This window comes from Narcine bancroftii, chromosome 7 (assembly GCF_036971445.1).
Source record: "Narcine bancroftii isolate sNarBan1 chromosome 7, sNarBan1.hap1, whole genome shotgun sequence".
Taxonomy (NCBI): Eukaryota; Metazoa; Chordata; class Chondrichthyes; order Torpediniformes; family Narcinidae; genus Narcine; species Narcine bancroftii.
Genome location: NC_091475.1, coordinates 169,559,118 through 169,583,199, shown reverse-complemented (window position 1 = coordinate 169,583,199; position 24,082 = coordinate 169,559,118). Strand labels below are relative to the sequence as shown.

The 24,082-nt window shown below is 40.3% G+C and overlaps 1 protein-coding gene across 7 annotated transcripts in view; it reads left to right on the top strand.

Annotated features, from left to right (window-relative positions):
* Nucleotides 1–23,667, top strand: part of gucy1a2 (guanylate cyclase 1, soluble, alpha 2) — a 205,694-nt gene extending 182,027 nt beyond the window's left edge. For 6 of the 7 annotated variants that reach the window (XM_069891229.1, XM_069891228.1, XM_069891227.1 and 3 more), the window contains 2 exons: nucleotides 14,386–14,540; nucleotides 22,705–23,667. In XM_069891229.1, the coding sequence (XP_069747330.1) occupies nucleotides 14,386–14,540; nucleotides 22,705–22,912 (363 nt within the window). In that variant the 3' untranslated portion in view covers nucleotides 22,913–23,667. Of the gene's footprint in view, nucleotides 1–941; nucleotides 1,150–14,385; nucleotides 14,541–22,704 lie in introns of those variants that run through there. The other variant, XM_069891233.1, reaches the window with a different exon arrangement.
* The last annotated feature ends 415 nt before the right edge of the window (nucleotides 23,668–24,082 follow it).

The following is a 24,082-nucleotide window of genomic DNA, read 5'->3' as shown; positions in this document are numbered from 1 at the left end:
TGCGGGCCAAATATAATTATATCGGCCCACGGGCCAGAGTTTGACATGTGTGCTGTAGAGGATAGTGATGTATGTGGAAAAGATTGTTGGGGGGTGGGGGGGTGTCTCTTCCTTCTAAGAAGGACATTTACAACATTCAATGCAGGTGAAAGGCAATAAACATTGTGAAGGACTGCACACACCTTTAACGTAAACTGTTCTCCTTTCTGCCATCTAGTAGGAAGTACCTAGCATTCGGGCCCTAATGTTCAGATTGGGTAACAGTTTTTTTGCCCCAAGCCGTCAGATTCCTGAATACCCTGGATATATGTGGATAGGGTATCGTGGACTTTTCCTGTATACATCTTAATATTTTAATGTGTTTAACTTCTATTCTAACATATTATGTAAATATGCTCTGTGGTCCTGGAGAAACGCTATCTCGTCTTTACTGTGCGAGCATAGAATGAATGATAAATAAAGGTGACGACCTGAATAGGAAGGGGCTGTACTGTTAAGCTCAATAGCAGACCACATCATCAGATGAATACAGGTAAAAATTAAAAAAAAATCTCAGGGTTTCAATCCTTACTGTCACCTACTAGTTTTTTTTTAATTGAAGGAGAACTGATTAGAAGAAATAGTGATTACATTAAAATGGAAATTCATTTCTAGTAATCTTCAGCTGGGGTTTAGGTTTGCCATTTTCTTGAGGGCTTTGTGCTCTTATCCTTGATTTTAAAGGGCAAATTAGTGTCAGCAGTATTTCAGCTGTCATTGGGTTTAAGTTCCTGCCCCTCTCTTCACCTACTTCCCACCTTGTGCATACCTGGAGTCCTGAAGTAAAGCAATGAAGAGCCAACAGAATATTGAAATAACAGAGTAAAACAAATGAATTTAAAAGAAATTCACTTTAATAATGCTTATATAATTGTAGAATGATAACATTTATGCATCTCTAGTGAAGATAAACAAGAAATCTGCAGATGCTGGGGTCTAATGCAGTATGCAAGACCTCTGGAGAAGCTCAGCAGCCATGGAAAGAATGGGAAAGCTTTTCTAGTGAGACTGGTAATGCCTGGAATGTTGCCTGTATCATCAATTCAAGCTCAACCAACTTTTGATTACTTAAAACTTCATCAATACCAACATTGTGCACAATAACACACTGCAGAAGAGGAAGCCTTTGACCTAATGTTACACACTGAAATATTAATGGCATTAAAGAGAACTTTTAGATGAATGATAATGAATTTATTGACATGCACATATACATGTACATTGAATCTTTTTACTTGCTTCAGTTGAGCAATCTCTTTCTTAAAAAAAACTTAACTACATTAAATGACTGATTATGAATCTGATATGTCCTGAGAGGAAAATAGAAATAATGAATAGCGAATATATGCATAAAAATTACATTAATCTTTTAAATATTTCAAAGCCATAAAATAAAATGTAGTGTTTACATGAGATTTGTAATATTCACTTATATCTACATAAAGTTTCTCCTAGGAATAAAGAAAATAACTTGTTTGCTGAGTCTGTAGATAATGAGATAATATTTAGTTGTGGAACACATAATGAATATTGCCTCATTAGAGAAGAGTAAGAGAATGGTTACAATTTAGTCTTACTGAACTGTAATTAAGGTCCAGAAAATGTGTTTATCAGCTGACTGCAATGAATATACAATTATCTGCTTTGTATTTCTTTCCAAACAAATGTGACAAGTCTATTAATTTTAATAACCTTGCAATAAGCTGAATAAATGGAAGCTTGCATTTACCAGTGAGCGATAAAAATATTTCTGCTGACTTACTTTTTCAGTGAATTAAAGTAATGATGTCACTTTTTCACATTCATGTCCAAAACTCAATGCCATCATAGGGTTTGATATCAATACTTCTTGTTTCCAAACTAAGCATTGAAGTTGAAACTGAAATTAACCATAGATAGATTCAGCACAGAATCAGCCACCCATTTTCATTTTCTATACATGCTCCTTCTCCCTCTCCCCCAGATTCTGCCACTTACCTACATGGTAAGGACAATTAACCTACCAACCCACATGACTAAGGTATGCAGGAGGAAACCAGAGGAAAACCCTATTGTCACAAAAAGTATATGCCAACTCCACACAGATAGGACCAAGAAAAGCTGGCTTTGGCAATTTGTGGCAGTGGCTCTGGTTGGTGTGTAACAGTGTTTTCCTCAAAAGCAAAAAAAAGAGGGATTACTCCATTTATATCTCTCTCCGCTACATTTTCAATCTTCTGAGCAGCCTCCCAGTATGCTTTAAGCTGACCTTTATTATGAAAATAGTAAATATACAAAATTGCTGGAGAAACTCAGCAGGTCCAGCAGCATCTATAGGAGGTAAAGATATATAACCAACATTTTGGGCCTGTGTTTTCGTCAAAGTATGAGCAGAAAGCAGGCAGATGCCCGAATAATAAGGTAGGGAGTGGAGTGAAGAAGAAGCAGTGGAAGGTGCACAAGAGGCCATAATTGGACATATTTCGGAGGGTAGGAGAAAAAAGGTGAGAATTCATCTTGGCGGGAGGGGGGTGAGGAAAGGTGGGGATGGAGGGTCCTAACAGAAACCGGAGAGGCTTATATTAATGCCGCCTGGTTGGAGGATGCCCAGATGGAATATGAGGTTCTGCTCCTCCAATTAGCAGGTGGTCTCAGTTGGGCAGTTCATTCTGAAAAGGTGTTTTGGAAAATAAATTGTGAAGGAGGGTATGAAAGGATGGGTTAAAATTTGGCAATTGGTTAATAATGTGGGTAAATGTTAAACAGTCCATGTGGAAAAAAATAAAGAAAATTATCTGAATGGTGAGTGATTGCAAAGCTATGAGATATAAAGGGTTCCAATCTAGAAAAAGACTCGGGTCGCAAGTAAATAGGATAAACCATGAATGTTATCATCTATTGCCAGGGAAATTGAATTTAAAAGTAGGGAGGTTAGAGAATCAATTACATGTGGCTTTGGTGAGATCATATGTGCAGTACTCAATACAATATCTGTCTATTTATTTAAGGAAAAATGTTAATATGATGAAAACAGTTCAGAGAAGGCTATTACCTGGAAAGGGTGGGTTTGCATCCACTAAACAATTATTAGAATGTGAGGGAACCTGATTAAAACATGAGATCCTGAAGGGTTTTAACAAGTAGGATGTGGAGAGGATGTTTCCACATTTGAGAATTTAGATCCAGGACTTTGCTGAAAATGTATCCTGTTCATGAGTTTATTTACTCTACATGTGTCCATTGTGAGACCTTATTTAGAGTTTAATGTTAAGCAAAAATGAAGAACATTTACCCTCTACTACTCTTGGATTCAAGCTCTTGACACAGTGATACTATCTCACATGATCGACCCAGTTTTCAGTTTTCAAATGAGAGTTCTTTCATTGGAATCATTTCACTGCAACATGCTTCCCTCATAATTTTTTTTCTGTATGATACATATTGCATGTTTTCTATTTTTATTTAGATTAATGACATCTAAATTTTCTGCTTGGATAATTCAAAGTTGAAGGAAAAGTAATCTATTTTGATTTTTAGAAAACCTGTGAGAAAGGAAATATTTTTATTCAACAGTATTTTGAATTCTTAGTTGTCAATACAAGGAATTAGTTTTTTGACAAATGAACACAATAGATATTATTGTTTCAACTGTCTCAAGTGGTCCATTAAAATGAACATACTATTGTTTAGAAATTGGACTACAAGCTTTTGGGTCTGAGATGCGCCACCCCCCTACTTTTTTGTTAAGGCAAAAGTTTTTCTACTCAGGCCCAAAATGTTAATTACCATTTACTTCCTATGGATGCTGCATGACCTGCTGAGTTTCTCCAGCACTTTTGTGTACTGCAGTACAATAATGCTCACCCTTTGGAACACAAGAAGGAAAATCTGATCAAGTCATCCCAGGATTGATCATTATTGCATATTCCTCACATAGAAATGGACTAAAGTTAGTCATTTACTTACTGTTTATCCTCTTGACCTTTTTCACTACCCTCAGTCTCTAATCTCAATTTATTCCTTCCCATCAATTTAAACCGCAAAACCTCCAACACACTCAACTCTTCCCATTTATTAAGATCCTGACTCCCACAAGATCCCAAGGCCATGGACTACCTCTGATCAACCGAATTCCTCACTAATCTAATTCTCTGACTGGCCCAACAACTCTCTAACCTACACTGCATCCACTAATCTCTTTCAACAATGATCCAATCAACCCAACTGACCCTCTGATCTCACTTTGATCTCCAACTCACCATGGTTATTTGCTGCTTCCTCCAATATCCCTAAGTCTAATGACATACATGATTGTTGACTTGATCAGAGGCCCCATTGTTGTGACCCTCTAAATGTTGGCTCTCCACTATTTCACTGCAATCCTAGGAAATGCATTTCTGATCATCCAATACATCAGTCAGGGTGCACAATACAGGTAAATACAATATGTTAACCTTTGAATTGGCTAGTTTCATTTATCCTATTACATTTCAGCATTTCAAGGGCTTAGTTTTGCTTCTTCTAGCAGTAAAATAATGTGCTTCTATCCATGGAGGATAAAATGCTTGGAACTAGAAAACTTAAATTTCAGCTATTCTGGTTAATCTTAGAAATGTTGTCAAGGTAACAGTGGTGGTTTAGTGTTTTGGGAGAGCTGCATTGTAAAGCCTAAAGGACATTTTGAGACAACACAACATTGGCACTGAAATAGTATCAGGTGGAAATTTGTTAGTGATCATAACACAAACCAGTTGAAATCTCATTGGCTGGCAATTTGTGATTGTTTTCAGGAGAATGAAATATTGGGTTGAGGTATGTAAGGCAGCTGAAACACACTTCACCATAGAATCATAGAACAATTACAGCACAGAAACAGGTCATCTCAAGTCTATGTTGAACCATTTTTTGTTGCCTAGTCCCACTGACCTGCACCCAGTTAATAGCCCTCCATACCTCTCCCATCCAAATTCTTCTTAAATGTTAAAGTTGAGCCTGCATTTACCATTTCAGCTGCAAGCTTGTTCCACACTCCCACCTCTCTCTGTGTAAAGAAGTACTCCATTATGTTCCCCCTAAACTTCTCCTCTTTCACCCTTAACCCACATCCTCTGGTTTGTATCTCACACACCCTCAGTGGAAAAAGCCTATTTAAATTTACTCTTTCTTTTCCCCTCATAATTTTAAATACCTCTATCAAATCTCCCCTCATTCTTTTATGGTCCAGGGAATAAAGTCCTAACCTGTTTAAACGTTCCCTGTAACTCAGTTCCTGAAGTCCAGGCAACATCCTAGTAAATCTTTTCTGTACTCTTTCTATCTTATTGATATCTTTCCTGTTGTGAGGTGACCAAAACTGTACACAATACTCCAAATTTGGCCTCATAATGTCTTATACAACTTTAACATAACTTCCCAACTCCTGTACTCAGTTCTGTGATTTATGAAGGCCAATATGCCAAAACTTTCTTTTCAACCCTATCTATCTGTGACACCACTTTCAGGGAATTATGTATTTGTATCCCCAGGTCTCTCTGTTCTACCACACTCCTCAGTGCTCTATCATTTTCCATGTATGTCCTTTCTTGGTTTGTCCTTCCAAAATGCAAAACCTCACATTTGTCTGCATTAAACTCCATCTGCCATTTTTCCAACTGGCCCAAATCCTTCTGCAAGTTTTGAAAACCTTCTTCACGATCCACAACATCTCCAATCTTAGAGATGTCTGCAAACTTGCTGATCTAATTTACTACATTATCATGCAAATTACTGATATAGATAACAAACAACAATGGGCCTGGTGCCAATCCATGAGGTATACTCTAGTCACAGGCCTCCAGTCTGAGAAGCAGTCATCCGCCACTATCTGGATTCTCTCGTCCACCCATTGATGAATCCAGTTCACTACTTCATCATGAATACCTAGCATCTGAACCTCCCTGATTAACCTCAATGTCTTTAGTTTCCAGAACTACTTTTGGACCCTTTTTTAAACAATGGAATAATGTGAGCTACTCTCTAATTTTCCATGGCTGTCCTGCCAGAGACCCTGTAATTTCTGCACTAGCCTCCTTCAAGGTCCAAAGGAATATCTTGTCAGGCCCTTGGAATTTATCCACCTTTATTTGATTTAAGACAGCAAATCTCCTATTATCACAACTATATTTTTCCTGCAGCTGTCTCTACCTCTTTACAGATTTGCTCCTCCAATTTTTGCTGACTATTGGGCGGTCTATAATACAAACCCATTACTGTGGTCATACCTTTTCCTGTTCCTCAGCTCCGCCCATATAGCCTCTGTAGGCGAGCCCACTGGTCTGTCCTGCCTGAGCACCGCTGTGATATTTTCCCTGATGAGCAATGCCACTCCTCCCCCTTTCTTCCCACTCCCCCACCCCTGTTCTATCACTTCTAAAGCAACGAAAGCCCAGAACATTGAGCTGCCAGTCCTGCCCCTCCTGCAACCAATTTTCACTAATGGCCACAATGTCAAAACTCCACATGCCAATCCATGCTCCAAACTCATCTGCCTTTCCTACAGTACTCCTTGCATTGAAATAGATGCATATGAGAACATTTCCACCACGTTCAACCCATTGATTTCTAATGGTGCATGCAATTTTCACATCATCATTTCTCTCTTCCACTCCTCTATCTGCTCAGGCACATTGGTTCCCACCCCCCTGAAAATCTAGTTTAAACACACCACCAGACCAGCACTTGCAAACCTGCCTGCAAGGATATTAGTCCCCAAGCCACCTTTCCTGGAAGAGGGCTCAATGATCCAGAAACCTGAAGCTCTCCCTCCTACACCATGTCTTCAGCTGCATTATACTTCTATTTCTAACCTCACTGGCATGTGGCATGTGGCATGTGTAGTAATCTTGACATCACTACCCTGGAGGTCCTGTCCTTCAACCTACCACCTAACTCGTGAACTCTCCTTACAGGACCTCCTTCCGACCCATGTCATTGGTCCATACAAAAACCATGACATTTGGCTGCTCACCCTCCCTCCTGAGAATGGCGTGAACTCAGTCTGAGATATCACGGACCCTGGCACCAGGAGGCAACATACCATCCGGGATATTTGATCTCCTCCACAGAACCTCTTATCTGTCGACCTAACTATGGAATCCCCTATCACTAAACACAGCTTGAACCACATCATCAAGTTTGCTGATGACATGACTGTGATGGACCTGATCAGTAAGAATGACAAGTCAGTGTACAGAGATGAGGTGTAGTCACTAATGGACTGGTGCACACCCAACAACCTTCATCTGAATGTTAAAAAGCAAAAGAGATGGTTGTCGACTTCAGGAGGGCCCAGGGAGACCACACTCTGCTGACCATTGACGGCTCCACCATTGAGGTCATCGAGAGTATCAAGTTCCTTAGAGTGCACTTGGCGGAGAATCTCACTTTCTCCCTGAACACAAGCTGCATAGCCAAGTAAGCCCAGCAGCGCCTCTACTTCCTGCGAAGACTGAGGAAAGTTCATCTCCCACCCTCCATCCTCCCTACGTTATGCAGAGGATATATTGAGAGCATCCTGTGCAACTGCATCACTGCCTGGCTTGGAAACTGTACCTCGTTGGACCGCAAGACCCTGCAGAGGATAGTGAAGTCAGTGTAAAAGATCATTGGCGGCTCTCTTCCTCCCATGAAGGACATCTACAACACTCGATGCAGGCAAAAGGCAATAAACATTGTGAAGGACTCCACATGCCCCTCATGTAAACTGTTCTTCCTTCTGCTCTCTGGTAGGAGGTACTGCAGCACTCAGGCTATTATGTTCAGATTAGGTAACAGATTTTCCCCCAAGCCATCAGACTCTTGAATTCCCAGAACATTTGTGGTTAAGGTACCATGAATTGTTACTGTATTCACCTTAATATTTTAATTTGTTTAACTTCTATTCTAATTTAGATTTATATAAATATGCTCCAAGGTCTTGGAGAAACGGTATCTTGTCTTTACTGTGTGAGCATGGTATGAATGGTAAATAAAGGTGATGACTTGACTACAGCTCACCTCTTCTCTGCCCTTCTCTTCTTAACCACAGGACCAGACTCTGTGCCAGAGACCTATTTGCCATGGCTTGTGTCTGGTAGGTCATCCCTCTCAACAGTATCCCAAATGGTATACTTATTATTGAGGGGAACACCAACAGGGGTGCCTGGCACTGCCTACCTGTTCCCTTGCCCTCTCCTCACTGTCACCCATCTACCCTCCTCCTGCCTCCTAGGTGTGATAGTATCACTGTAACTCCTGTCAATAATACCCTCTGCCTCCCAAATGATCCAGAGTTCCTCCAACTCTAGTTCCAATTCCTTAACTCAGTTTTTCAGGAGGTGTAGCTGGATGTACTTGTTACAGATAAAGTCATCAAGGATACTGCTGGCTACCCTAACAACCTACATTTTGCAAGAGTAGCATTCCCTGCCTTGGCTGCTATATCCACACTCTAGCCCAAACATTATGGAGGGCATTGTATAGCTCATGAAATGCCATGCAATGAAATTCAAATAATTTCATTCTTGAATGACTGTTGTCTCTTGTTAACCTTTGATGCTAAATATTATATTGGAAGTTCTGCAATTATAGAAGAGGAAAGGGCTTATTCCTTACAGGTAAACAACATTTTTAATTTACACACTTTTTCTAACCCTGCTTTGAAACATTAATTCTTGTTATAATGATGTTTAAAAATATCTGAAGGTTTGTCTCCAAAATCTCATTAAAACATGAGATGATAAAAGGTTGACATGAGAACATGAGAGCAATCCACAAACCTGAGGTTTTTTTTAAATCAGAAACATCTAAAGATAGCCAAGGATTTCCAGGAACAGGAATATAGCTCATCTCCGCTTCAGTTATTGTTAGGTAAAACATCATGAGATGGGAATGTACAGGGCTGTAACAAGATGTGAATGCATCCTTGTACTTACAAGATAAGAGAGACATTGATGGATTGAGAGGCAGGAAGCTAGCAGGGAAAGGATAGCAACAGTTTTAGTCATTGGACAAGTAATGATATGATGATGTTCTAAGCACATATCCAAGGGTATAAAAAATCACCATTTTGCTGATAACGGCAGAATGCATTCTCCGACTAACATGGTTGGTCGCAAGTGTTACAATCCGGTAATAAAGAACAAAGAACCCTGATTTCGACTCAGCCTGGTGTTTGTCTCACTCATTCATGAACAAAGCAGACCTAACAGTTATACATCTCACCTTACTGGGACATAACTTTGTGATTGAAGCTAGGCATAATGTGTGTATACATCAATGTTTCTGAAGTGTGTGGCAGCTCTCTAAATTCTATCTACATTTCATCTATAGCACAAATATTTATACTACATGAACTCAAAAGCAGATCACAAAGTAACAGCTCCAAGAAACCTGAAGTCCAACTTGACCAATTTGATATTCTCCATCAGCAAAGATAGTACTTTAAGCTTTCTAAAGTTGGCATATCTTCTCAAAAATTGTGGAAGCATATATTTTTATAGCTGTAATGAACATGCAGTTGCTTTTTGTTATTTGAATGCTGCCTATCGTAGCGTGCGTGTCACCGTGAAGTGTGGAAAGAATGACACACACCCAAGAATTCAAAGTCGAAGACTGGTTTATTGCACTGGCAGCTCTGCTTATATTTTCTCCCCCTGGTGATGACAGAGGTGACATCACAGCAGCGACAACTTTGAATTGGTCAATGTTCCCACCGTTGCTCATTGTTTCCCACTGTGCAGGTTGTCACCTGGGATGAAGGTCATTGGCTCCCATCAGGCCGCTACACAATCCCCCCCTCCCCCCAAACTGATGATCAGAGTGCTGTTTTCCACTTTTGGTGGCCTATTTGCGTAACGGGGGCTGAGTGGAGACCGGTTGGCTAATGTCCAGATAATGCAGTCGATGATGAAAGTCTCTTCCTTACCGCCAATATCCAGCACACATCGACCCATTGTGTCTGACTACTTTATATGGCCCCTCGTACAGCCATGGCAGAGATGTCTGGTATGCCCCCCTGAATGAAAATGTACACACAGGTCTCTAAATTTTTGGGGACATAGGAGTTGGCCGAGCCATGCAACAGAGGCAGCAGAGGGGCTCGAGTACCCAGTCTTTCCCTCAGCTTAATTAATGAGGCCATTGGGTCCCCTGGGTCCTTGGCAGCAGCCAAGAACTCCCCTGGTATCACCAACAGCGCAACGTACACCATCTTGGCTGTTGAGGCATTTAAATCTTCTTTCAGGGCCATGCAGATCCTCAGGAGGAGCCAGGGTAGCTCATCTACCTAATTCAGCCCCTTGAGCCAAGCCATCAAGGCCACCTTTAAGTTCCTGAGGAACCACTCCACCAACCTGTTGGCCTGATGGTGGTACGATGTGGTGTGGTGGAGCTGTGTTCCCAACAAATTGGCTAGCACCACCCAGAGTCCTGAAGTAAACTGTGTACCTCTCAGAAGTCCTATGACTCGAGATTCCGAATCTCGACACCCAGGTGTTAATCAGTGCCCTGGATCAGGTCTCATTGGTTGTATCAGTCAGCGGAACCGCTTCTGGCCACCTCATGAAGCGGTCAATCATAGTGAGGAGATATTTCACCCCATGGGAGACCAGAAGCATTATCAATATTGATGTGGATGAATCTACATCTTGTTGGCTCAAAGGTCGGGGGGATGCCATGACATGTGTCTGCATTTTGGATGTCTGGCAGAATGTGCATGTCTTGGCCTGCTGACTCACCTGTTTCTGGAGGTCGTGCCAGATGAACCTACTAGCCACCATTTTGACAGAAGTTCTGATGACTGGGTGTGCCAGGTTGTACACCACATCGAAAACCTGCCGCCTCCATGCTGCTGGCACAATGGGGCAGGGTTTACCAGTGGAGATGTCACTGAGGAGCGTCTGGTTACCAGGGCCAATGGTGATATCCTCCAGCCTGAGCCCAAAAACTATTGTTCTGCATGCCATGATCTCAGGGTCTTCCTGATCTGCCTTGGATAGGGCTGAATAGTTTATTCTTGGGACAGGACCTGGATGAACTTGATCACAGGTTGTGGCCACAGATGGTTGCATTATCTAGGAATGGGAAGGTGGCCTCAGATTATAGTGGTCCATCTCCCACTTGAAGGTGGAGACCCCATTTTTGACACCAAAAGGGACCTGGAGGAAGTGGTAGAGGCGGCCATCTGCCTCAAATGTAGTATACTGGCGGTCTTCTGGGCAGATCAAGAGCTGGTGATACGCCGACTTCAGGTCACTCATGGAGAAAACCTGATATTGTACAATCTGGTTGAACATATTGGATATGCGGGGAAGGGGGTATGTGTCAAGCTGCATGGCCTGGCAGTAGTCTTTGACCATCCTATTAATTTCCCCGTTCTTCTCCGCAACCACCTGAGCCCTCCAAGGACTATTACTGGCCTCGATGATGCCCTTGCCCAACAAGCACTGAACCTCCAACTTAATGAATGCCTTATCTGCCACACAGTATTCTCTACTCCTGATGGTCACTGGCTTGAAGTTGGTGTGAGGTTGGCAAACAGTGGAGTCAATTTGGAGAGTTGAGAGGCCACAAGTCGAACACAGAGGCCATCTGTGAATTGTTAATTGCAAATGGTAAGGGGGGTGGGGGAAATGAGACCCATCGAATTTCAATGTCACTTTCTGAAGATGGCACTGGAAGTCCAGCCCCAGTAGCAAGGAAACACAGAGTTGTGGGATGATGAGTAGTCTGAAATGTTTGTAAACTATGCCTCCAATGGTCAGGATCACTACGCAGGACCCATGGATGGCTGCCATATGTGATTTGGACATGAGTGATATCTTGTATTTGGTGGCCCATACTTTAGGGGATAGGTGCTTAGCAGTATAGAGGTCGATAAAACTTTCTGTACTCCCACTATTGGTAACGCGTCTGTTTACCTGAACGTCCATCATGGACCTAGCGAGTTCATGTGGTGCCTCTTGGTTAAGGGAGATGGAGGCCAGTATAGACTCACTGTCCAATGGGTGCTCATGATCCCGAGATGGTCACCCTTGATCCCAAGATGGCCACCATCGCTGTTCCCTCATGGTGTCATATGCCTAGGAAGATGGCTGTGGTGATATGTTTCCTCCATTGCATATAGTTATTGTTGACTGCTGTATATATGGAGCTGGCCTGCCCACTGATGACTCATACCCTATGACTCCTCCCCTGTGGTCTTGGGCCGTAAAGGTTGAGCCACCTCTCTCTTCCCTCTGTTCCTATATCTGGATCCAGACAAACAAGGTTCTTCTGTATATTAAAGCCTATCGTTCCCTTAGCCTAGTCTTTGTGGTTACTGGTAGTGCACTATAATGGCATTTGATGCATGTCCAAAATGGCAGTCCCCATAACTCACACATGCATCACTGGTTTGTAGAGGAGATGGCACCAATCATGCTGTCTGGAGTGGCCTCTGTCCACATGTGGTGCTGTTAGGTTTTGCAGATGGTTTGGACTGGAAAATATAGTTAATAAAACTGACACATCATCAATAATCATAAAAACTGCAGTTGTGAAACTATCAGGCCTTTATCAGCCATCAACCTCATTGACTGAATGAGGCAGAGTGAAAAGGGGAGCATGCAAGGGGCTATGGGTAGGATTGGTCTCACTTCCTGAGACCGGCAGCAGCCAATCATAGCATAACAGTGGTTTACTGCAGACACTGGAATAAATAAAATAAAAATACACAAATGCAAGAAAAGCACAGCAGGACAGGCAGCATCGAGTAGAAGCAGCATGATGAAGGGACCCAACCCAAACATAGATTTACTGCTTCTACTCGATGCTGCCTGGCCTGCTGTGTTCTTCCAGCATTTGTGTATTTTAATTATTTTTGAATAGTATATGTACTAGGAGCTGTTCTTACTGGTATTAAATCTATCAAGTGACCAATATGAAGGGAGCTCAGGCTGACTAATGCTGTCTGTCTTTTACTGGACCTTTAGCTCATCAATTCCCGCTGCTGTGGATGCTTTTTAAATTGTGTCACGTTGAAGCAAACGTGACCTTACTTTTCAATTATGACCCATTTTACTGAGGGTACTGTCTTAAATTGGATTGAATGTCATCTTGCATGTGCCTGTATGTTAACATGAGCACTGCTTCAGTAATAGTGAGCAATGATTCAGCAAAAAAAAAATGGGAATGACTCATAGGTTTGCCTTCAACAAAAAATCTATTTTTAGCACAACAGGGAGCCACAATTTTTAAAGGATTCACATACAATAAACCCTGCAGAATGGAATTATTTAATTTAGAAAAATCATTCAAATAGATTGGCATTTTCACACTGTTGCCCAAGGCTAAGTTCAGCTCAGAAGGACGTGTTTATGTCAAAATGCAGTTAGCATTATGTGGTGCAGATTGTGAGTTTCCTTTCCTCAGATAATTTGTGACAAAGATACAGATTATTGTAGATTTGAGAAATAAAAGAAATACAGAAGTTACAGAGGGAAAGCAGGAGGCTCCTCGGCCTCACCTGAAGCTCCACGATTAGCAGTGCAGCTTGAAGATGACCAGGTAGACAAGTGAAAAATCTGGAGTAACCAATGAATTGCTTTCCATATTAAAATCTAACAACAAAATCAGTGGTTCACATGATGAGCATCATCCACTCAACTGGATCTTTCTAATTCTTTCCATGTAACATTGGTAAATATTGGTAAATATTCTAATGAAATACAGGATCAGAACACTGCATAAGACATCATGAGATGACTGCTCTATTACTGTGTGGAATGCAGGGAGAAGAGATTAGAGATCTGGCATTGTGAGCCCATCTGAATTATTGGGATTTACTGTTGGTGTAGGAGGGGCAAGTAAATATTTTAACATACTGAAAAAAGCAGAAGGCAGCTAACCTAGCCTCATCTTCCTCTCGTAGCATTAACACAAAGTCATGCATACTCATTAATGAGGGGTGTGCAACAGTTGGATTTCTGCCTTTTCAGTTCTGATCACAGACCCCAGACAGGGATGATAAACACAGGTGGATTTGAATGGTTTCAAATGGACCACACTCAGGTAACTAGCACCCACTTGGGTTTGGGGGAAAGTAGGAATTAAAGATAAGGTGACCTTGGAGCATTCATCCTCTAATGGCACAAAATCAAACTGCTGAAAATAAACACCAGAAATGAATTCTTGCTTCCCGAGAGAAGTACAAAGGCTAGAAAGCAAGTTTGTTTCTGTTTGATATTTTGTGTGCTTTTAGTTAATTAATTTCCGTGGGAATCCTGCTCCAAGTTTCAATGTTGAAGCTAAAGGCGATATGAGTTGTTTCTGGCTAAAGTATTTTATGAAGCATGTTTTTTTCTACTACAGTTACGGATTGGAATTCATTCTGGATCTGTACTGGCAGGAGTCGTTGGTGTAAAAATGCCTCGTTATTGCTTGTTTGGAAACAATGTGACTCTGGCCAGCAAGTTTGAATCAGGAAGTCAACCACGGCGCATTAATGTCAGTCCCACAACATACCTGTAAGTACAAGACACAGCTTGACTCCATCACATGTGAGAGCATAGTCAGTGTCAGGCTCTTTGGTCAGGCTTTTCAAATAGAGATCTCAGGACATGAAGCTGAGTCTCGAAGTGAATATAAATAAGCAATAATAAACAGCTGGTAATAGGAACAAAATGACTTTATTCACTTCTCTGCGTCTTGAGTATAGAATATAAAAATAAAACTAAATTGATTCCAGTTACGACGATTTATCTTGTCTTTCCAAGCTCAATTAATCTTAAACATTTCATTTTCAATGTTCTTCCTTTTCACTGAAAGCTTCAAAGCAATTTTTCTTCTTTGTTGTCCAGGCAGATAATTTTTCACCAGTTCATCTTCATAAATTCTCCATTATTTCCCATCAATTTTTGATCAATATCATTTGGCTTGGACTATTTTGTTAAATGGATTGACTAGTGGCAGTGGCATTGCGAGCAAAGTACTTCAGTAATTTCCTCACTTTCTGTGCTTTCTTGTTTGATTCCAGACAGGATTGTAGTAAAGTATTAACCCAACTATGTGTTTACTCAGGGCATTCATTAACTTAAGGTTCAACTCTATAAGGGAGACATCCCCATGTGAAGAATTACACACTCAAACTCTGAACCACAATATTTTATTGAAGCAAACATTTGTCACTCTTCTATCAAATTTGAAAGACTTATTTTCTTAATTATTGTGTTGAAATTTTTTGGTAAATGCTGTTCGATAAAGAATGCTGCTGTACCTAAAAATCTTGTCAGTTGCTATCTTAATTCTCAATAAAAACACAGCATATGGTGACTCTCTTGTCATTGCAAACTCTGCAAAAACACTGAGCAACCCAAGCTGATTTTATTGAATGCCGATACATGCTCAGCTCCATGATACTATCTGGTAGAAATACAACTCACTGTGCTTTGAACTCTAATTGGATTTTCCAGTCAACGATTGCATGTTTAATAGAAAGTCCTACTCTAGACTAACCAATGTAGATTTCAATCCACATCATTAATTAAATGAGCCTCTGGTAACCTACATCATAGGATTGTAAAAATCAACTAAGTGCTTTAGTTATCCATTTTGAATATTTTATGACACACTTCTAACAACGCCTGATCAAGCATTACAGGACTAATTGGTTCCTGCTAACATCTATCTCTAAGATCTAATTACTTTGACATTTGCAAATCAATTTTCAGCAAAACAAGCTCCACCTCTGCCAAGTTTAGGTTATTTTAATCATTGCTACCTATTTTGACATTCCTTTTTATCTTAGTTAATTAATGGATTGAAAATTGGATTATGCACATTTGTCCTAGAGATCCGAGATGAATACTGGAATGTAATGTAATGAGCAATATGTGCACTGCTGCTACATCAGATTAGACACTCAATTGCTGTTTGAGTATGAAAAAGCTTTGTTCTAATGCCAAAAGAAAGTACATAGAAAGGTCAAAAGGCATTTTTAACATGCCAACAGTCATTAACTTTTATAATATAGCTTTGTTTGCAATGTGTATTTCTTTCATTTGGTACAAAAACTACAAAATAAAATCTAGAAAAAATATTTAGTGATTGGAAAACAGTCAATATGCAGAAATAAGAATCACTCTTGTGTAATTTCCCAAAGCTTTCTGTGTGCTTATTTAACTATTCAATAGCTCTTTCAAAATGGATCACCAAAGGTCATAGATTTGGCCGCACCTCACAAACCTATAACTTGTACTAATTTGTTCGGCACTTAGGACCATTATCATCAAAATACACCCCTCCAATTTAGCCTTTATTGAAACATGAACATATTTTGGGATGCCTTCATTGTTGCTGAGTCAAAACCGTGCAGATTCCTATCTGTATGATGGGAGATCATGGATAAAATGCAATGCAATCTTTTAAAAAGCTGCTCTCTTCTGAAAGATAGGCAATGAACATTGACTTAGCTGGTAATGTACACATTTGAATTATGTTTATACTCCTGGTTACATCTTGGGTGACTAGATACAAAGGGACTACCTTTTTCTTTCCACTTGCATACCACTTTAAGTCATCCCTACGCCGTAAGTGCTCTGTGATCAGTAAGGGATGACAAGGTGGTATGTGAGTGGAAAGGGTTCTCAAACTTTTTCTTTCCACCCACATACCACCTTAAGCAATCCCTTACTAATCACAGAGCACCAATGGCATTGGGAATACTTAAAGTGGTATGTGAGTGGTTGAGAACCACTGGACTAAACTCAACCAATTTTTGTTCAATCTTTAATTTCCTTGGAGCAGACTGACTAGAAAACCTACTAAAAGAAACCCTGTTCTGGCAATTATACAGACAATATTTACCAGTTTTGTTTTTATTGAACACTTGCCATGCTTTATCCAAAAAAGATTGTCACTGTAACAATGCAAAAAAGGCATTTATAAAAATATTTCAATGCATTATACCCCAATTTCACAAACAAGCAATAACTATGTAGGAGAAACATGAAAGAAAAATTTTAAAAATTGAGATGCTCCAAAACACAGATTTCTTCCAGAAATTCAGTTCCCTAGATACCTTTGCATTTCCAAGATAGTGTGGGAAACTCAGCCAAGTGGTTTGGAAACCTGGTGTGTTTGATTCAGAACTGAGATCTCATTGTACATCTGTTCCATCAGTAACAGAGCCTACTTTTATCTCTGTAAAATCTCCCACCTTGTTTATCTTATTTAAGTCAAGACACAGAAATGCTGGAGGATCTTAGATGGTCTCAGATGGCCTGAGCCCTTCCTCAAGGTATGAGAGAAAAAAGTCAGGCATCTGAATGAAAGACTGGGAAGAAAGGGGAAAGAATGGGATGAGGAGGAATACAGGCCAATAGACAAAAGGTGTTAATTGGATATAAAAAAGAGGAAAGGTGAGAATTAATTTTGCTCTGTGAAAAGAGAGAGTGTGTATGTGAGAGAGAGAGAGAGAGAGAGAGAGAGAGAGAGCGCTAGAGGAAAGGAGACAGGGACAGGGAGAAGAAGATTATTATCCTTGTTTTCATTCTCAATAGTCTCAACCATTTCATCATCTCCTCCCCAACCATCAGCACCGTCACCACCACTTCTATCCCATTTTCCCTGACATAAGACTATAATTACTGCCACCCCAACAAGTCCGGATCCCTTCATGGCTCTGATTCTGACATCTTGTGATTTTCCCAGTTTAAGCCATCACAATTTTTGACATCTCTATGAAACTTCTCTTTCAGCTTTTTAAAGGGACCCTTCTGGGGGGATTCTGTTGACTCTTTATCTCCATCAATACACTTTAATGGAAATAAAGACTTTTAAAGGCACCTTTCCTTGCACTGACCTGATTTACTGGCTCAATGCTGGATGCTCAATGTCATGAATTTGAATTCCAAAACATCAACCAAAATGTTTAATTAAATACATTTGGAATAAAAAGCAAGGATAACTGATGGTGAACATGAACAATGTCATAGAAATTTATCGGAACAGGAAATAATTACCCCAAGCACTTGGTTCCCACTAATAAATTAAGTGAAACATAAAAATCTGCTGGAGGAACTCAGCCGTTCTTTACAGCGTCCATAGGAGATAAAGGTACATTGCCAATGTTTCAGATTTGAGGAAAGGAATAAACAAAGAATAATAATAAAAAAAGAAATTGCAAAATTGAGACAGTGCTGATTAGAGGAGTTAAGACCAACAAAAGGTGTTAATTGGATATGATAAGGGGAGAGGTGAGAATTGATTTTGTGTGTGAAAGGAGAAAGGGAAAAGGGAGAGACAGAGCTGGGGGAGGGTGACTGGGGAAGGGGGGGGAAGGGTTAATAAAAGCCAGGGAAGTCAATATTAATGCCATGTGGTTGGAGGGTGCCCAGACTTAAGATAATGAGCTGCTCCTCCAATTTGCGGGTGGTCTCAATCCGGCAGTGCATGAGGCCATAGACAGACATGTCAGCAAGGGAAGGGAAGGGGAATCAGGAAATGATAAATTATTAGCTTTATCTGCTTCCAGGAAAAGATGTTTTGAAATATTATGCCTTTCTGTTCATCTCTGTTTTCAGTGCTTTTCCATTCTATTCTTTTCTCAGTCTGACCCCAGATCCACGATACCGTCATTGACTCCTAACTGCCCTTAGAAATGGTTTAGTAAACAACAAAAATTAGCAGACAATTAGGACTGCCCTGAATTGTTAACTTTACCACATCCCATGAAAAAATATATTAAAAAGAACATGCAGCATCTACCCTTTATCTCAAATGTTCCCAGTGTCCAGGGCCCCAAATACTTAAGGTAAAGCAATGTAAAGCGGCCACTTCAGCTCCAAACAAAGGCACAATCTATCATCCTGTTTGTCTTGCATGTAATTAGAAAACACTGCTAAACATAAGGAACACCAAACCCTATAAGTTAGAGGACCAGATCAGGAAGGTACTGTGAAGGTCGCAAGCCCTAACACCAAGATGAAACCTATTTTACAAACTCAGGGAAGAGCTTGTTGGAAATGGTGTGCAAGGAAGCAGAAGCCCAGTAAGTGTGCCAGCATTTGTGTAAGACTCAGAACAAATCCACCCAGGCCCTCACTCCCAACCATTTTATTTGCAAATGTACAATCCCTGAAAAAAAATTGGATTACCTGTAGCTGCATCTAACCAGAGGGAAACAAAGGACTGCTGCACTCTGGTAATTACAGAAACTTGCTACAGTACCACTCCAAATTTGACTATCCAGGTAGAAGGCCTTCTCTCCTTTTAGGCTGCTTCTGGTAAGAATCACGGATGTACATCTATGTCAACTAGAACTGCTGTATGAATAATGTTTCTGTAGTAAAGGCCCACTGCTCACCAGAGATAGAGCTCTAAATGGTGAAGTCCCAGGGAATTTACAGCCAATCTAATCACAACAATTTATGTTCCTCCTGCAAATGATGGGGAAGAGTTTACAGGGCTATCTACAAGGCCCAGACAATTCATTCTGATGGCTATGTATGATTGTTGCCAGTGACTTAAATCATTTCAACTTAAAAACAGTTCTGTTGAAATTCCAACAGTGTATCAACTATGCAACCAGGGGAGAGAACATCTTAGATATGTTCTACACAAATGTCCTGGAGCATTCAAGGCTGTCCCTTGCTCCCACCTTAGATACTCAGACCACATATCCATTTTGCGTATGGACCTCTAATAAGGCCAGACACAGGGAGATCATAAGCTGGCCAGAGGAAGCCACAGGAAGAATGCTTTGAAATCGTGGACTGGAATGCATTCAGGGAGGCAGCCACCTACAATGACCACATCAATATCAATGGGCATACAAGCACCGCAAGGGCAAATCAAAAATATGGCTAGACACAGAGGTTAATGCATTTCTTAAAGCTTGTGATGCTACTTTCAAGTTGGGAGACAAGGTAGCATTCAGATAATTGCTAAACTCTGCTGTTCAATCAGAAAGGCAAAGCATGGGTTTGCACAGCGAATCCACAGACATCTGGGTGATTCTGGGAACACGAGGCACATGTGGCAGGGTATATTATAACTGACTTGAAGTCCATTTTGTGGGTCAGCGACAATGATACCTCCCTTCCTGACGGGTTGAATACCTTCTATGTACGATTTGATGAGAACACCAATGTGACATCAAAGAAAGCCTCATCTCCCCTGAGGAACAGACCCTGCATGGGTGAGGTGAGCAGGATCCTATCCAGGGTGAACCCACACAAAGCAGAAGGTCCAGATAACATACCTGGACAGGTGCTGAAGGTCTGTTGGCCCAGCTGAAAGATGTCATTATGAACATTCTACAGCATTGCACTGCAGTAGGTAACTGTCCCTGCAGTTCAAGGCAGCCACCATCATCTCAGTGCCCAAGAAAGTGACAGTAACCAGACAAAATAACTAACACCTAGTAGCATTGACATCTACAATCATAAAGTGCTTTGAGCAACTGGTAATGGAATCCATCAAAGTGCACCTTCCAGTGACATTGGGCCTATTCCATTTTGCCTGTCATCAAAAGGAGTCTCCAGATGATTCAATAGCCTTGACCCTCCACTCCATTCTGACCCACCTGGAGAAAGATGGCTCATATGCCAGCCCATTGTTCATCGACTTCAGCTTGGCGTTCCACATGATCATAGTTCAGAAGGTGGTGGATGAACTGTCCTCACTGGGATTCAACAATCCTCTCTGCCACCTTATTCTGAACTTCTTGATGGAAAGACCACAGCCTGTATGAGTTGACAGCAAAACTTCAAACCCCATCATGCTGATAACTATCGTACCTTAGGGCTGCATAATCAGCCCACTACTGTTCACAGTGCTGACTTCCAACTGCACTGCCAGATTCATTTCCAACAGACTCATCAAATTTGCAGATGATGCAACAGTAGTTGGCCTTTTCTGCAACAATGATGAGTCCCTTTACAGAGAAGGGGCTGAAAGGCTCATAAAATGGTATGAGAAAACAACCTGAGTCTCAATATGGACAAGAGAATGGAGATGATTGTGGACTTCAGGAGGGTAAAGGTGAACCATTCTCCACTACACATTAACGGTTCTGTCATGGAGAGCATATAAAGGATGACTTACCTGAACTCAAAACACCTTCACATTTGTCAGGAAGGTGAAGCAGCACCCACACATCCCAAAGAGGCTGAGGATGGCAAGGCTACCGGCCTCCATTTTGACAATATTTTACAATGGAGAGTGTTCTGGTAGCTGCAAAAGCATCAGATCGGAAATCTATATAGAGGATCATTAAAACAGTGAGAGGATCTAAATGGGGCTCAAGAAATTATAGAAGACCCTTTTCATCCAGCACACGGTACCTTTAACCCACTGTCATCAAGAAGAAGATACAGGAGCAACAAAATTAGGACTGCCAAATTGGTGAATAGGTTCTTCCTGCAGGCTATGAGTCTGGCAGTATCCTGTAAGTGTATAAATCATCCCAAAAATTTATATATATATTTATTTTTATTATTTACATGATCATTATGCATTTTGTATTACTTGTTTTTGTGTGTACACCATGGTCTGGAGAGACACTGTTTCATTGGATTGTATATATATATACAAGCAAATGATAATGAACTTGAACTTGACTTCTGATAGAGTTTCTGAACTGTTACTTTGTGCTCAGCAACGGTTCTACAGACCTAATTGTAACTCATCTCCCAACTATATACTTGGTAGCCTTTCAAATGAAATCTGCAATTCAACCTTCTCAGTTACATAGCTTTTCCACAGTTTGGTTTTATTTTTGGTGACTTTGATGCTTATTCCATTGGCACAGCCTCCAGACTGTTTCTTTGTTTTTTCTCCCATAACCACCTTATTTTTCCTTTCATAGTTGTCCTTTTTTTAAAAAAATCACCGATTTTCTCCTACATTCTACAATTAATTACATGGAGCTCTCCATTTTTTCTTCCAATCCTGGATTATTTCTGAGTTCTCTATGGTCATTGATTTGAAACATTAATTCTTTTTTATTCTCCACAGGTGCTGTCTGGCCTGGTCAGATTTCCTTGCAGATTTCTGGCACGTGTAGTGTTTGCTTTTAGAGTTATCTAGCAGAGCCTATCCATCTGTCTACTCTAATCCCATTTACTCTCTAGGTCCATAGCTTTGAGCCTTTCAGACTCAAACACTCGTGTAGATGTTTCTAAATATTGCTAGAGTATTTGTCATCACCACCTCTTCAGGCAGCTATCTTCTGTGTGAAGGAAATCCCCCTCTAAGAATCCCTCCTCTCACCTAAATCTATGCTCTCATCTTTGGCACTCCAAGTTGGGAATAAAGGACTTTATTACCCTATCTATGGCCCTAATAATTTTGTAGACCACAATCTGGTGACACCTTGGGCCTTTCCACTCAACGGAAAATATACCCATCCTCTTTATCCTCTTCTTATAAGACCCATTCCACGCAACATCCTGGTGATTCTCCTCTGTACCCTCTCTAACACAATCACATCCTTCCTGGAGTGGTAATCAGAATTGCACACTTTAAAGTTTGACTTTACTTGCCTGTTACCATTCTAATCATAGATATTATTGAATGTTGGTTAATCAATAATTCTCAACTATTTACAGCCTAGTGAATTCTAGACAGGGCAGATACAGAACCTCAGTGTTGTTTCAATTAACTCTTTGTTCTTTACCTTGAATATAGGATATTAAAGGGAGATGAGAACTTTAAGTTCATTCCACGTTCGCGGAGTGAACTTCCAGAAAACTTCCCAAAAGAAATAAATGGAATTTGTTATTTTCTGGAGGCTAATGTTTCTCCAAACGTATTGACAATGATAAGCATGCCTGCTTGCACTAAGAGAAACTCGTACAATATTGGGACTATGTTCCTTCGTGAAACCAGCTTATGAGATGGATTGCATTCTGGAGAGTTGTTTGAGAACTTGCCTTGCACAGCTAGAACAGAGAAGTAGACATTGGATGCAAACTTCCATAACAGCTGAATATTTGCCTCAAAGCTGAATTTGGAGAAGTAAATTAAAGATTATATAAATGTACAGCACATTGACTGAAAATGTATCTTAATTTCTGATAAGGTGGGAGACATAAAGCAAAGTTAGCAGTGTTCAGATATGAGTAAATCTTTGTAAACCAAAGCTGCTTTCCTTTATTTGGACCATCTTACGCATTTTAAAACTGTTTAAAATGTATTTATTATTCCTATATTAGAAACAAACATATTCAGGTGTAACATTGCCTTTACTTAAAGTGAGAGTTCTGGCTTCTTTTACATTGCAGTTGGATATATTACAGTGTACATTTTCTGAATGTGGGGCAAGGATGAGGGAAGTAGTTCCACTGACAACATAAAGACTTGTACAATTTAGGGCAGTTCACTTAGTTCACTGTGAACAGCTTACTGTCAGTGAAATCATCTCCAATTGGAAGTGATTTCAGTTTCAACAGTGTTATATATTAAGGTGAGATACATGTATACTGTTTAATATCTCACTCAGATAGAGACATTGGGGATGTGATCGACATAAAATGTTTTCCCTCTGCTCTGTTAACGTCTGTGATTCTGTTCTCTGAGCTTTCTATTATTGTATAATACAAATGTGTATAAAAGCTCACTGCTATCATCTATAAATACAATTTTGGAATATCTGCCAAAAATAAATCACACTCCTTGTATAATTATTTGTTATGAAAAGCTGTAATTTAAAATATTTTATTTCATTATTCCCACAAGAGGGTTCTGACTGGATAAGACAAGAATCAGCCTGCATTCAGAATAACAAGCGACTCTATTGAATCCAAATTGATCCAACACTTCTCCTATGCATCAATATAACAACAATATTAACAACTTGCTTTTAAATAGCACCTTAAACATTGGGAAAATGCCTCTATGTTCTTAAATAAGATGTGGTTAAAATGTTAAGCAACGAGGTATTTTGGTGACTAACTAAAGCCTAAAGCTTGATCAAAAGATAGATTCCACTATCAAAGCAAAGAGGAAAATAGAAAAAAGTGTTTATGAAATGACTGGGTTACAACTCCAGCAGCTGTAGTTAGAA